The sequence below is a fragment of the Carassius carassius genome, chromosome 4 (assembly GCF_963082965.1).
Source record: "Carassius carassius chromosome 4, fCarCar2.1, whole genome shotgun sequence".
NCBI classification, from domain to species: Eukaryota; Metazoa; Chordata; class Actinopteri; order Cypriniformes; family Cyprinidae; genus Carassius; species Carassius carassius.
In genome coordinates, this window is record NC_081758.1 from 42,562,727 (window position 1) to 42,578,536 (window position 15,810).

The 15,810-nt window shown below is 36.7% G+C and overlaps 1 protein-coding gene across 1 annotated transcript; it reads left to right on the forward strand.

Annotated features, from left to right (window-relative positions):
• Positions 1 to 11,680, forward strand: LOC132136075 (cytosolic phospholipase A2 gamma-like). Its single transcript, XM_059547218.1, has 14 exons — positions 1 to 155; positions 672 to 697; positions 2,196 to 2,307; positions 2,890 to 3,032; positions 3,115 to 3,316; positions 3,590 to 3,695; positions 3,777 to 3,926; positions 4,160 to 4,286; positions 4,761 to 4,807; positions 10,224 to 10,310; positions 10,494 to 10,571; positions 10,645 to 10,799; positions 11,231 to 11,396; positions 11,471 to 11,680. The coding sequence occupies exons 2-14, from the start codon at positions 672 to 674 to the stop codon at positions 11,632 to 11,634; spliced, it is 1,563 nt and encodes a 520-aa protein (XP_059403201.1). The 5' UTR covers positions 1 to 155; the 3' UTR covers positions 11,635 to 11,680.
• Positions 11,681 to 15,810: the final 4,130 nt, after the last annotated feature.

Consider the following 15,810-nt stretch of genomic DNA (forward strand, 5'->3'; position numbering starts at 1 on the left):
CTTGTTTTTTGGTCTGAAGCCCAATTCACGTTCATCTCCACCCTTCATGATAAAATCTAGAGTCCTATAAAAGAACATCTTCTGCCTGATCCGAGAGAAAACAGCTGCTGTTTTTATTGGGGAATCCCCGGATTTTAAAAGACTACACAAGAACAGTGAGTATATATTTTTAAAGCTTTTATAACAGGCAATTAAATTAAAAATTCAATTACTCTGTAAATTACCTACTGTAAATCTATAAAAAATGTTTTATCATTAGTAATATGCATTGCTAAGAACTTCATTTGGACAAGGCAACTGGACAAGATTTCTCAATATTTAGATTTTTTTGAACTTTCACATTCCAGATTTTCAAACTGTTGTATATATGTCCTATCTAAAAAAAATACATACATCAATGGAAAGCTTAATTGTTTTAGATGATGTATAAAACAATTTTTTTCTCAACCAAAAAATTAACCCTTATGGCTAGGTTTGTGGTTCAGGGTCAGTTTGATTGTTTCTATTGTTCTGATTTGTGAATCACTTTAGATAAAACTGTCTGCGAAAATGTCTTCATCTAAATGTCATTCTAAAAAAAAAAAAAAAAAAAAAAAGTTAGCATTATTTGTGGTTTAATAATTTAAATATCAGAAAGGATGGTGTAACTTGACTTTGAACTTGTTTTACAGATGAGTGCATCCAAACTCCAGGAAAGGTCTGTAATCCTGCTCGGATTCCAGCATTATACAGTTGCATTCAAAATTATTGACCAGCAATAAATTTTGCTGGCAATAACAACATTTTATAAAAATGTTACACAATATGTAAGTTTTCGCCGCTAGACGGCGTGTATACAAAACAAAGGCGTAGTTTGGCCCTGACCCAAATGGCACCATAAACCCTTTCGGTCTTCCTCTTGAGTCCGCACTTTCGTGACGTAATGTCTCTTTGACTGTCAGGTAAAAGTCTGCTGCGGAGCTCGATCCAGTGTAGGCTCAGCAGAAGTTCGGATCGAGGTTGCATAAAACCCACAAAGGAGGCGCTCATGACCAACCTTCTACATGCTAAAATGACAAATTGGACACCCTATGGTCTCGAGGACTTAGCAGACGCATGCGTGGGGTGGCCATTGTAGTCCTTAAGACCGCAAGTGCACATGAAGTGTTTCATTTGGGACAGGGCCTTTGATAACGCCGTGACTGAGTGTGGAATTATTATGCAATAGTCGACCACTTCCAATCCTTGTGCAGTGCTGTTTCATCATACTCAATAGATTTGAAAATTCTGTTACAATGCTATTCTGTGTGGTTGTCACCAGTTCAACAAAACGCATAACATATAAAAGCGTCTTTGGTGTTTCCATGTTTTCTACTAACTTCAACCAAACAGGAAATCAAGGGTGTGTGACATCAATGGCAGACGACACAATGATTTAAACATTAATTGAAACATTTGGTATAATGTTAGTACACAAGTCAGCAAAATATATAGCATTGTTCTAGTGGTTTTTGGATATTTTAATAAAAATATCTTGCTTACTGTGCCTTTAACAGATTTTAGTAATTCTGAGAACATAAAGTTGATGAAAAATCAAAACTTGATACTTTATATTGTCAAGTCACCTTTATTTATATAGCGCTTTAAACAAAAAAGATTGTGTCAAAGCAACTGAGAAACATTAATTATGAAAGCAATGTCCCTAATACCTGTGTACTTACATAGTAACTATATGTGTAGGCTACATAGTATGTAACCTCAGTTTAAGTACATATTGCTACATAGTATCTACAACGCTAATGTTTCGTCCTGTTTATCATCAGCCCAACAGCTCAAGTTACTGTAATTCAGTTATGTTATAGAGTTTCCAAAGGCTTATTTTTCTTCTAAGACTATTTTGTACCATACTGTACAATAAGCAACTTAAAAAGAGCCATTTAGAATAGGGGTTGAATAATTATGACATATTATACTGTAGCTCAAAACATTTGCTTCTAGACTGTTTTTGATGCAATAAAAATAAAAACAAATGTATCTTTAGAAAAGCGTAAATCTATAAATTATTATATTCACCAGGGGTTGAACAATTTAACACAGTTAATGTCTATTACAAACTGGATCGTTCTGCGATCTCATCATAATTAACATCTGAGTTAATTGTATGCAAATCTAAAATAAAATAAAAATATCAGTATGTCTGTATGTCTCCATTGCAGTGTTGAGGTGAGAATTGCACACTCTCTGCATTCAAAGGAGAAAGAGTTTTTGTTCGAAAGAAGAAACACTGTTTTTCAAAGCCTGCAGAAACTCGAGATAAACTGCAGTAAGGTAAGTAATGTAGTTTGCATGAAGTAGTAATGAAGTAAAACACACTTAGTACACACTTAGTAAAATATGTACGAATTACTGTGAGATCGGTGTAAAAAGTCCACACATTGCAATTAAATAAGCACGCATTTGGATTGATGCAACACGATACTGTCATTATTTTTACGCCCGCTAGAGGGCGCTAAACTTTTAAAACGTAAATATATTTTGTAATAAGGACTATATTAACAGGACTATATTATATTTTTATTTGACACAGGACTAAGACTAAATTAAAAATAGCTGACAAAAATGAACACTACTCCTTTATAATTGTAACATTTTAATATTATTGTAATGGGCAAGTAATTGGGCTCCATACAGCACATAGTTTAAGGTAGATTTTCCATCCTTCCGTGTTTTGTTCAGTAAACCACTGTTTAATAAAAATAGAGGCAGTTGTATAGTTTTTGCATACCAAACTGTCTGTGTACCATTAAATGTCTAATATCTTACTGTCTGTTTTTTCTTGAAATGACCAACAAATGATGTTGTTGCTGATGAACATCAACTGTTTCCCAATTGAAACTGTGTGCATTTCAGGATGCGGTGCCAAACATTGCATTACTGGGTTCTGGAGGAGGACAAAGAGCCATGGTGGGTTTGCTGGGATCCCTGGTTCAGCTTGATAAAGCGGGTCTTCTGGACTGCATTCTTTATCTGAGCGGAGTCTCTGGATCCACCTGGTACAAACCCTGAGAAACCACAAACACAGAGATTGAATTGGGTTGAATGTCAAAAATGAGGGCAGTATGTTCTTCTCTCAAGGTGCATGGCCTCCTTATACCAAGAACCAGACTGGTCCACCAAACTAGAAACTGTGACAGACAAAATCATCAGGAGACTCAGCGGTCCAGGAGTCAGCTGGGGAGACGCATTGGCCAAACTGAAGAAGTATCTCCAAACGAAAGACCACTTCAGCTTGACTGACGTCTGGGCAGTGATGGTCATCACAACATATGTGAAAGAGGTCTGTAATTATTCATAACTATTCACCATCCTGTGCTATGGGAAACAGACATGCAACAAGGTCCAAAGCCTGAAACCACATTGAAAACTGAGATTTAAAGGCTAATCTGAATTTAACTGAACTGAACACAAGCATAGCTGAATAGGTGATTAATTTGTATTCATACTCTTTGCAGAATCTTACCTGCTGTAAAAATGAAGATTTTCAGGTTCTTATGGACTCCATTCTTTAAGTTTTTCTGAGATTATGTTCCATATATTATATTCTCTTCAGATTGATGAATGCAAACTCTCAGAGCAGTGGGACCAGTGCAATAAAGTACCATTTCCCATCTACACATTGATCGACATGCAATCCCAAGAATGCAAGACCGTGAAAGGTCTGTGTTGGTGTCTGAAAGAATTAAAGTGAGTTTTTGTGCTCGTGTCAGCTGTTATATGCTGATGTCTTCTGTATGCAGGCATAGAAGACCCCTGGTTTGAGATCAGTCCACTTGAAGCAGGTTATTCTCTCAGTGGGGCATTTGTGAAAACCTCCAGCTTCGGCAGCCAGTTTGACAGTGGCACAAAGACAAAACCTCAGGATGAAATGGACATGCTGTACCTGCAAGGTAACAAAGTCTGTAACAGTAGAGTGTACTAATATTTGCAACATTACAGTTCATTTTAACAGCACAGCGAGATACGGATTTACAGAGTTATTTTAAGAAAAATAAAAAAAAATATTTAAGGGTTCAAATGACATGTTGATGCATTAGACTGTTATATTGCATTTTTTGGTTTAAAATCATGTTTTTGATTCATTTATTGTGAACACTTTTATACATTAATGTATTTTCTGCAGCTCTGTGTGGCAGCGCTTTAGCTGATAAAGACGAGATTAGGAAATACCTCTGGCAAAAAATAACGGGTAAAGCTGCATTTGAAGATTCACTTCTGCCGAAAGTATTCAGTCATTTCATTTCATGTTAGCCCTGATTATATTTGACTTTTTCCCCAGATTTCCTTCATGAACTATATCCTGAAGAGCGGGGAAACCAGGAAACAAGGGAAGGTAAAGTATGTCTGCATTTATTTATGGATAAGTTTTATGTTTTGATTCTACTGTTCTGTTTGAGCTTCCTGCTGTAAAATGAAAGGGCAAACTCTATAAATCTGAAAAATAAAAGATAAGATATAAAAATGATAATTCTTTAATCTGGTAATAAGTACTGTTAATAATCAGAGCTGTGAAGTAACAGATTTAATGTAGTCTGGATTATGTAATCAGATTGAAAATGTATTATATTACATATTACCTTTTAAAATATTCATAGTCAGACAACAGTTAGATTAAATATTATTCACACAATAGCAATAAAATATGTATAATTTATTGATTCTCCCTAATCCCTCTTTCATCTTTTAAATGTTCCTTTTTTTAAAACAGTGTACTGCTTGTATAGCTACATTCAGAAAGACTTTAGTTTTGTGGACGATCACACAGAGACCAGTCATTAGTCAGTAAAAAAAAAAATATTTTTTTTTCACGATTAAGAAGTGTTTCAACATTGCATTAACTACTGATGAACACATACATTTTTATTTGAATTATAACTCAGTAGGTTTTTCAACCATTTATTTCTATCTTTTGAAGGCTTTTGTCTTCAAACACATTAAAATCCACAAATTCACAAACTCTGTTGTCATCTGAATCTCTTTCACCTAATATATACTGAACCAAATTATAAATGCAGCACTTTTGTTTTTGCCCCCATTTTTCTATGTACAAAAAAGGCCTAGTTCTCTCAAATATTGTTCACAAAGCTGTCTAAATCTGTGTTGGTGAGCACCTCTCCTTTGCCGAGATAATCCATCCACCTCACAGGTGTGGCATATCAAGATGCTGATTAGACAGCAGGATTATTGCACAGGTGTGTTTTAGGCTGGCCACATTAGAAGGCCACTCTAAAATCTCCAGTTTTATCATACAGCACAATGCCACAGATGTCGCAAGTTTTGAGGGAGCATGCAATTGGCATGCTGACTACAGGAATGTCTCCAAAACTTGTTTCAGAGAATTTGGCAGTACATCCAACTGGCCTCATAACTGCAGACCACGTGTAACCACACCAGCCCAGGGCCTCCACATCCAGCATCTTCACCTCCAAGATCGTCTGAGACAAGCCACCCAGACAGTTGCTGCAACAATCGGTTTGCATAACCTAAGAATTTCTGCACAAACTGTCAGAAACAGTCTCAGATGCATGCTAGTCGTCCTCATCAGGGTCTCGACCTGACTGCAGTTCGTCAACATAAAAGACTTGAGTGAGGAAATGCTCACATTCAATGACATCTGGCACTTTGGAGAGGTATTCTCTTTACTCTTTACTGTACAGGGTAGATGGCAGACAATGTGTATGACGTGGTGTGGGTGAGCAATTTGCTGTTATGGTATGGGCAGGTGTATGTTATGGACAACGAACACAGGTGCATTTTATTGATTTCGTTTTGAATGCACAGAGATACCGTGATGAGATCCTGAGGTTCATTTTTGTGCCATTCATCCACGACCATCCCATGATGTTGAAGCATGATAGTACACGGCCCCATGTTGCAAGGATCTGTACACAATTCCTGGAAGCTGAAAACATCCCAGTTTTTGCTTGGCCAGTATGCCCACCGGACATGTCAACTATTGTCATGCTCTGGATCAGCATATATACGACAGCGTGTTCCAGTTCCTGTCAATATCCAGCAACTTCACACAATCATTGAAGAGGAGTGGACCAACATCCCACAGACCACAATCAACAACCTGATCAACTCTATGTGAAGGAGATGTGTTGCATTGCGTGAGGAAAATGGTGGTCACACCAGATACGGACTGGTTTTCGGACCCCCCAATACAGTAAAACTGCACATTTCAGAGTGACATCTTATTGTGGCCAGCCTAAGCCACACCTGTGCAATAATCCTGCTGTCTAATCAGCATCTTGATATGCCACACCTGTGAGGTGGATGGATTATCTCGGCAAAGGAGAAGTGCTCACCAACACCGCTTTAGACAGATTTGTGTGCAATATTTGATAGAAATCTGCCTTTTGTGTTCATAGAAAAAGTTTTGGATCTTTAAGTTCAGCTTATGAAAAATAGGGACAAAAATGCTGCGTTCATAATTTTGTTCAGTGTATTTACTTGAAGCACACCTCAGTTTTTAAAATAGATCATTTTTATAATTATGTATGACATTTGCATGTTCACTGTTCTCTGACATTGGTTGTGGACACATGACATGCAGGTCAAAAGCTCAAAAGTAATCTAATCTAAATCTGTATTGTAATTGATTACAATACTGACTACAATTTGTGTCATAATTTGGAATCAGTAAGAGGCTAAAATTAATCCGCCCAGCTCTGTTAATAATCCATAATTTATTCCATATCACTTGATATAAACATATACTGTGGTAACACTTCACAATTTAGTTCCATTTTCAAATGAAAAATACATGTAAATCTTTTATTAATTGTAAACCAAGTTAATTTAACTAATTACTAATACATTATTAAAATCAAAGATGTATCTGTTATAGGGGTGACCCCGAATAGTCGACGAATCGATGCTTTGATTCGAGGAGCCTGATTCAACTACCAATCCAACAGTCGAATATTTTCACAAGGTGTTATTGATTATGCCATTTTGACTATATGGGGGAGCTCAAATGTCTGATTTCACATAGAACTACAGGTTCTCTTACGAGAGCTCTCTCGTACTGCGTCTTAGCTAAGACGCTACGGGAAAAGTCTCTTTTCACGAAATACTGAAGAGAGACTTTTCCCGTAGCGTCTTAGCTAAGACGCAGTACTCGTTCGCTCTTCTAGAGAGAACCAAGGTTACGTTTAGTAACCGAGTACGTTTTCTCCCAATAAGTTAATATACAGCCAATTATGATAAAGCTGTAAGAATCTGAAAAGAAAGAAGCTTCAAATTAATATTTTAAAGTGCGTGAATAAATCCAACCACACCTATAGATTTATGTTTCACTTCCCATAATCCGTGACCGAAAGAGGACATCTTGGAGGCGGGGATTTAAACTTTACCAAGACTCAAACTGACACAGGCAGAGAATGGATTTTTTCAAACATGTAGGGTACAAGTGATTTCAAAACATTTCAGCCGGTCTATATATATATATCGTGGATATATTATTTAACTGATATAAGATGCATTTGGTTTTGAGTCAAGCGCTTAATTGTAGTACTACGGTGATATCTCTTCAGTGCACAGCATGAGCAGGTCAAACTACAATGCAGAATATTAATAACTATGACTGGGACTGTTATATACATACTACTATAATGAGAAGACCATTATACTAAAACGCTGTGAATTTGAGTTTAGATGCCGTGTTTCTGCACATTGTTTCGTAAAGAACGCGTCCACAAAAGGAGTTTGCATTCAGAGCCCCGCATATGTTCATGTGCATTCAGGCTCTTTTTGCAAATAGCCTATAAGTCTTAATATTAATGTTATGTTGTATAATAATGAAGCATATTCTATATGAAAATATGAGTTGAATCCCATTGATTTAAAACTTGCTATCAAATGCGTCACTCTACTAGTCATCTTCAGCGCACGCAGCTCAAAACAGAAATGCAGAACATGAACTGCTAACGTTTTAAGCTAACTTTATAATAAGAGCACTATTGTAAAAAAAACTTATAAAATAAAACTGTTATGGTTTCGCCGATGTTAAGCGTTAGCTATCTGTTCATCAAAACATAAAACTTAATTTACCCCGTTTATATGTGCAAGGTATTCTTTACACATTTTCCCTGTATGTTAACATCAGTTATTATGTTAGTCGAATGTCTGACTTGACTCTTGTTAATGTATTTTACCCCATCCCCAAACATATGATTCAACTATCAGTCGAATATCGGCAAGATTCGAAAAATCTGCTTCGACTATGAAAATCCTTAGTTGGGGACACCCCTAATCTGTTAACATTATTTATTGGACCTGAGCAAAAAATGAACTGTTGTATTTTTACTAACATTATTAACTAATTAAATACTTTAACTAATGTATTGTTCATGCATCGTATTGTTAAGTGTAACTGAGTAGATTATGAGAATGTCATCGAATTCATTTTAGCTTCAAATCAAAGCATCTTAAATGGCTTTTGCACAATGTTGTGTGTACAGGTGCTGGTCATATAATTAGAATATCATCAAAAAGTTCATTTATTTCACTAATTGCATTCAAAAAGTGAAACTTGTATATTATATTCATTCATTACACCTAACTAATATATTTCAAATGTTATTTCTTTTCATTTTGATGATTATAACTGACAACTAAGGAAAATCCCAAATTCAGTATCTCAGAAAATTTTTATATTGTGAGAAGGTTCAATATTGACGACACCTGGTGCCACACTCTAATCAGCTAATTAACTCAAAACACCTGCAAAGGCCTTTAAATGCTCTCTCAGTCTAGTTCTGTAGACTACACAATCATGGGGAAGACTGCTGACTTGACAGTTGTCCAAAAGACAACCATTGACACCTTGCACAAGGAGGGCAAGACACAAAAGCTCATTACAAAAAAGGCTGGCTGTTCACAGAGCTCTGTGTCCAAGCACATTAATAGAGAGGCGAAGGGAAGGAAAAGAAAAATTTACAAGCAATAGGGATAACGTACCCTGGAGAGGATTGTGAAACAAAACCCATTCAAAAATGTGGGGGAGATTCACAAAGAGTGGACTTCAGCTGGAGTCAGTGCTTCAAGAACCACTACACACAGACGTATGCAAGACATGGGTTTCAGCTGTCGCATTCCTTGTGTCAAGCCACTCTTGAACAACAGACAGCGTCAGAAGTGTCTCACTTCAAAAAGGACTGGACTGCTGCTGAGTGGTCCACAGTTATGTTCTCTGATGAAAGTAAATTTAGCATTTCCTTTGGAAATCAGGGTCCCAGAGTCTGGAGGAAGAGAGGAGAGGCACACAATCCACGTTGCTTGAGATCCAGTGTAAAGTTTCCACAGTCAGTGATGGTTTGGGGTGTCATGTCATCTGCTGGTGTTGGTCCACTGTGTTTTCTGAGGTCAAAGGTCAACACAGCCCTATACCAGGAAGTTTTAGAGCACTTCATGCTTCCTGCTGCTGACCAACTTTATGGAGATGCAGATTTCATTTTCCAACAGGACTTGGTACCTGCACACAGTGCCAAAGCTACCAGTACCTGGTTTAAGGAGCATGGTATCCCTGTTCTTAATTGGCCAGCAAACTCGCCTGACCTTAACCCCATAGAAGATCTATGGATTATTGTGAAGAGGAAGATGCAATAAGCCAGACCCAAGAATGCAGAAGAGCTGAAGGCCACTATCAGAGCAACCTGGGCTCTCATTACACCTGAGCAGTGCCACAGACTGATCGACTCCATGCCACGCCGCATCGCTGCAGTCATTCAGACAAAAGGAGCCACAACTAAGTATTGAGTGCTGTACATGCTCATACTTTTCATGTTCATACTTTTTAGTTGACCAAGATTTCTAAAAATCCTTTCTTTGTATTGGTCTTAAGTTATATTTTATCTTTCTGAGATACTGAATTTGGGATTTTCCTTAGTTGTCAGTTATAATCATCAAAATTAAAATAAATAAACATTTGAAATATATAGCAGTCTGCGTGTAATGAATGAATATAATATAAGTTTTACTTTCTGAGTGGAATTAGTGAAATCAATCAACTTTTTGATGTTATTCTAATTATATGACCAGCACCTGTACAGGAGACTAGTTATTTTTTAGTTCATTTTAGACTCCGGTTATCACACTTATCACACTTAACAAACTACAGTTATAGCTTGCCAAATAACAAGAACTCAATAATGTTCTGTACAAATGTCTTTCTTTTACAGAGCTCGATGGAGACAAACAGCAGCTGAATCTCGAAGATAAAGAAGCTGCAAAACACTGTATGGATGAACACACTGAAAATGTGTGTGGTATGTTGTGTTATATCCTCAAAGCAAATCCTTTAACTGGTAGGTTGAACCATCTTTACAATGTATTTGATTTGTATAATGTGTTTCACTTTTGATTTTCTACCTATGTAGGTACTTTAAAGCATAAAGCTGTAGAAAACTAGTGAAGCATCAAAAGAGAACCACTATGCATTTGTTTTAAAGATTTGTGGATGAGAATTCGCGAAATCATGGGTCAGTGGATCTGGGGCAGGAAATATGACTTTCTCCACAACCTGAATGGTGAGAACAGACCCGTTTGTAAATTAGTAATTCAATGTGAAAAATAAACTGATTTCATGGTGTGATCCATCAGATGAAACCTTGCCTTCTACTCTTCTGGAAAGTGAGACGAGAGATTATAAAGACGCCGGACTGCTGCTGAACTCACCCTACTTCTCAGTGCTGAGAAAAGAAAGAAACATTGATCTCATCATTTCCCTGGATTTCAGTGATGGCGATCCTTTTATGGTATTATATATGAACATATAACACATACAGTACTATAATATAATTTAAAAGATTAGATCACTTATAAATGATAATTTACTCTCCTTTACATAGTTTCAAACCTGTATGACTTTCTTTCTTCAGTAGAATACAACAGGAATAATTGTGCTGCTTTTTCCTCATGACATTCATCGTGACTACCAGAGGTCACACTAACCTTACAAAACATTGACAGATAATTACAAGTACTGTGTAGAATTTTATTAATAATAATAAAAAAAGAAAACCATTAAAACAAAAGTGTATATAATTAAAATTTTTAAAATATCAATAATACCTGGAGAGAGAGCATTTCCATTAATCTCAGATTTATGATTTCAGTGAATATGAACTTCAATTTCAACTCAAATGTTTGTTAAATGAAGTGATACTGTCAAACCTTACCACTGCAGACAGTGAGAGAAGCTGCTGAGATTTGCAAGAAACGAAGCATCCCTTTCCCTGAAGTCAACATTCCCAGTGAAGACCTGAAGAACCCAAAGGACTTCTATGTGTTCAAAGGCACAAACACTCCAACCGTGATTCACATGCCTCTGTTTAATGTGGTCAACTGTGGAGGCAAGTTCAGACTTTGAAAAAATCTATAAAAAAATCAATTATGCTCTCATTTAAATGTTTTACTCTTTCCTCAGATGACATTGAGATGTGGAGGAAGAAATATATCACCTTTAAAGATCCTTACAGCACTGAGATGATCACTGATCTTATGGAGGTCGCTGGAAAAAACATCTCAAACAACAGAGAGAAACTGCTGGAGCAGATAGGTGCAGCTGTTGGGCAGAAAGGACACAACTAATGAGTTGAATAATAAGTCGTTACTGATTGTTTTAATGTGTGTGTGTGTGTTTACATAAAACCCATACCTTTTGTCACTTCATGTTGACATCTTTTGAATGAAACAAAATAAATGAAATATTACTTACAATATCAAGGAGAAACAACAACTAACTAATGGTCTGTTTATTTAAAAAAAGTATATTTCTCATCAATTTAGAGCTTTTCAGTCATGTTTGCATTTATTTCAAACTAATAACTCTAAGAAATGTCATATTCCATGCATATTTGTTATTTTGTTCTTTTCAGTAGTCAAATTATTTGTGGATCATCAGTCATTAAAGCTTAGTGAACACTGTAAGTGTCATGTAATTCTATTTCACCAAACTGATTTCTCACTAAAAGGCTAGAAGGAAGTGTTTTCAAGTCATTTCAAGACTGAATGTGACGTGACTAATTGAACTTTTTACTTACCTTTTAACTAGGCTTCTCATTAACACCATAATTTGTTTATTCAGACAAAAGGGAGGATGCAGTGCATGGAAATAAGTTTGATGTGTTAAAACACATTTCTGCAAGTTTCATTCTGTTCCTTAATGCTTGACATTCAATAAGCAATACAAATAGATAATCACTGATAATCAAATCAACCATAGCCTACTACAGACTTGATTACAACTATGTGTGCTTCTGTTCAATTAATTAATAAACTTGTCTGTAAAAAATAAAGTTTTGTCTTGGTCATTTGATTTCAAACAGCACAAAAGCTCATTATTGTAAAATATGTGAATGTGGAAAAATCTCATTCTCAAAGTTGTTCACCTCTTGATTAAATTTCATATTTGAAATCACCAATTAAATCTGATAAATCTAGTAAATTTAGTTTCTTATGCTCATAAATCTTAAAAAAGGTAAAATAATGAAAGAAAGAAAGAAAGAAAGAAAGAAAGAAAGAAAAAAGCAAATGAGCATTTGATAATACCTAGAATATCAAAATCAACTGCGGGCGGCAGATCCTTTTCCTATTTGGCGCCCAAACTCTGGAATAACCTTCCTAACATTGTTCGGGAGGCAGACACACTCTTGCAGTTTAAATCTAGATTAAAGACCCATCTCTTTAACCTGGCTTACACTTAACATACTAATATGCTTCTAATATCCAAATCCGTTAAAGGATTTTTAGGCTGCAATAATTAGGTAAACCGGAACCGGGAACACTTCCCATAACACCTGTGTACTTGCTACATCATTAGAAGAATGGCATCTACGCTAATATTAGTCTGTTTCTCTCTTGTTCCGAGGTCACCGTAGCCACCAGATCCAGTCTGTGTCCAGATCAGAGGGTCACTGCAGTCACCCGGATCCAGTACGTATCCAGACCAGATGGTGGATCATCACCTAGAAAGGACCTCTACATCCCTGAAAGACAGCGGAGACCAGGACAACTAGAGCCCCAGATACAGATCCCCTGTAAAGACCTTGTCTCAGAGGAGCACCAGGACAAGACCACAGGAAACAGATGATTCTTCTGCACAATCTGACTTTGCTGCAGCCTGGAATTGAACTACTTGTTTCGTCTGGTCAGAGGAGAACTGGCCCCCCAACTGAGCCTGGATTCTCCCAAGGTTTTTTTCTCCATTCTGTCACCGATGGAGTTTCGGTTCCTTGCCGCTGTCGCCTCTGGCTTGCTTAGTTGGGGACACTTCATCTACAGCGATATCGTTGACTTGATTGCACATAAATGCACAGACACTATTTAACTGAACAGAGATGACATAACTGAATCCAATGATGAACTGCCTTTAACTATCATTTTTTCATTATTGACACTGTTTTCCTAATGAATGTTGTTCAGTTGCTTTGACGCAATGTATTTTGTTTAAAGCGCTATATAAATAAAGGTGACTTTGACTTTGACATGTGTAGGCCTAAGTGTGCGACTTTAGCGATGATTGATTGGCTCTTTTATATAAAAGTAGGGTGACCTGATGTCCCGTTTTTTCCCGGACAGTGCCGTATTTCAGCTCTTAGTCATCTTTAAGTGACTTATTTAAAAAAAACGTATTTTGTCTTGTTTTCCAAATTTCTGTACGACTGGATGATCTGAGCAAGTAGAAGAAGTGTTTTGAGAAGACTCTTTCTGGGACCGATGTTGCAACAATAGGTGCGAGACACTTTTTGCTTCCATCGGAAGGAATTCATTCTGATCGACGAATCCAAACATAGTGTTTACATGAACACTAAATCAAGTGATCAGGTTGATATATGCGTTTATATGTCAAAAGCTTCTGATTGAATTTACTCTTTTGACATGTGCACACTGCTTGAATGTGCAGTTTCCCGCTGTTGTTGTATGCTGTTTTAAAAAGCACACATAATATGTATCTACTACATAATATTTATCTTTAGCTACGACCTGCACATTAACTATTGTGCAGTGCTGCTTAAAAAAAAAAGTAGTAAATGTGACCCTTCCCTCACCCTAAACCAGTCGTTTGTTGATGAGAGTATTTAACCTGTTAGCCAGAACCCCCCATTATGGGACTCACAGCTGAAAGTCGATAATATTTAACTAAAGATCGATACTATTAAAGATAAAATTGTAACCATTCAGCCGTCAGCTACAGTATCCCATCAGACAGTGCACTATAGTTCCAGTAATTCTCTACTATAGGGGAGGAAGAATTGTTAAATCATCTAAGCCAACAACATGAATGTTAGACCCTATTCCATCTAAGCTCCTAAAAGAGATGCTTCCAGAAGTCATAGATCCTCTTCTGACTATTATTAATTTTTCTTTGTCATTAGGACATGTCCCCAAAACCTTCGAACTGGCTGTTATTAAGAGTGCCATCAAAAAAACACAACCAGACCCCAAAGAACTAGTTAATTACAGACCGATCTCTAATCTCTCTTTTCTGTCCAAGATACTAGAAAAGGTAGTATCCTCACAATTATATTCCTTCTTAGAGAAAAATGGTATCTGTGAGGATTTCCAGTCAGGGTTTAGACCGTATCATAGTACTGAGACTGCTCTCCTTACAAATGACCTGCTCTTATCATCTGATTGTGGTTTTATCTCTCTATTGGTTCTATTGGATCTTAGTGCTGCGTTTTACACTATTGACCACAACATACTCTTGAATATATTAGAAAAATTTGCTGGCATTAATGGAAGTTCATTAGCATGGTTTAAATCATACTTATATGACCGCCATCAATTCATTGTGAATTGTGAATGAAGAGGTATTATATCGATCGAGTATGGAGTACCTCAAGGCTCAGTACTATGGCCGTTTCTTTTCACGCTTTACATGTTACCCTTTGGAGATAACATCAGGAAACATGGTTTAGCTTTCACTGTTATACTGATGATACTCAGCTCTATATTTCTTAGAGGCCTGGAGAAACATACCAACTCTGCATGTAATAAACTAGAATGCTGTCAAAGACTTAATGGCTGCGCTGTCAGTTCTTCGTCATCAGTTAGGAACCTATTTGTGTTATTTGATAGTAATATTTCCTTTAAAAACCAAATTTCTAGCGTTAGTAAAACTGTATTTTTCCATTTAAAAAATATATGTAAATTATGACCTATGCTCTCAATGTCAAATGCAGAAATGTTAATTAATGTGTTCATGACCTCAAGGTTAGATTATTATAATGCATTACTGGGTGGTTGTTCTGCAAGCTTAATAAACAAACTCCAGCTAGTCCAAAATGCAGCAGCTAGAGTTCTTACTAGAACCAGGAAGTATGACCATATTAGCCCGGTTCTGTCAACACTGCACTGGCTACCTATCAAACATTGTATAGATTTTAAAATCTATACAGGGGAACTGACTTGATTTTACATGTTCTCACACTCGGATTAAAAAAGGAATAAACCACCCCTTACATGTGACTTTTTTATTCTGATTTTGCTTCTAGTCCTATTACAATCGGATTTGTAGGGTCCATGTAAAGGCAGCTAATGCAGTGTCTTCCAGACAAGCTTGCATTTAAATCCGGAACCTCCACCTCTCTCTGTCGCTCTGTGTACCTGGCATTTTCCACTACACTTGCTATCTTCGGAGTGTGTCCCCCATTCGCCTTTATTGTCAAACGCACACACAGCTGTCAAAACCTCCATCATGTGGAGTATCTCACATAAATACGACTTAAGTGAACACAAACAGGTGGGTGAAAACCGGATATA

What these genes read in the sequence shown, in the direction of transcription:
- LOC132136075 (XM_059547218.1), top strand. Translation starts at nt 672, where the DNA reads ATGAGTGCATCCAAACTCCAGGAAAG. An exon ending in GGACGATCACACAGAGACCA is followed by an intron (nt 4,808 to 10,223) that starts GTCATTAGTCAG and finishes TTTCTTTTACAG; the next exon opens with AGCTCGATGGAGACAAACAG. An exon ending in TAATGTGGTCAACTGTGGAG is followed by an intron (nt 11,397 to 11,470) that starts GCAAGTTCAGAC and finishes CTCTTTCCTCAG; the next exon opens with ATGACATTGAGATGTGGAGG.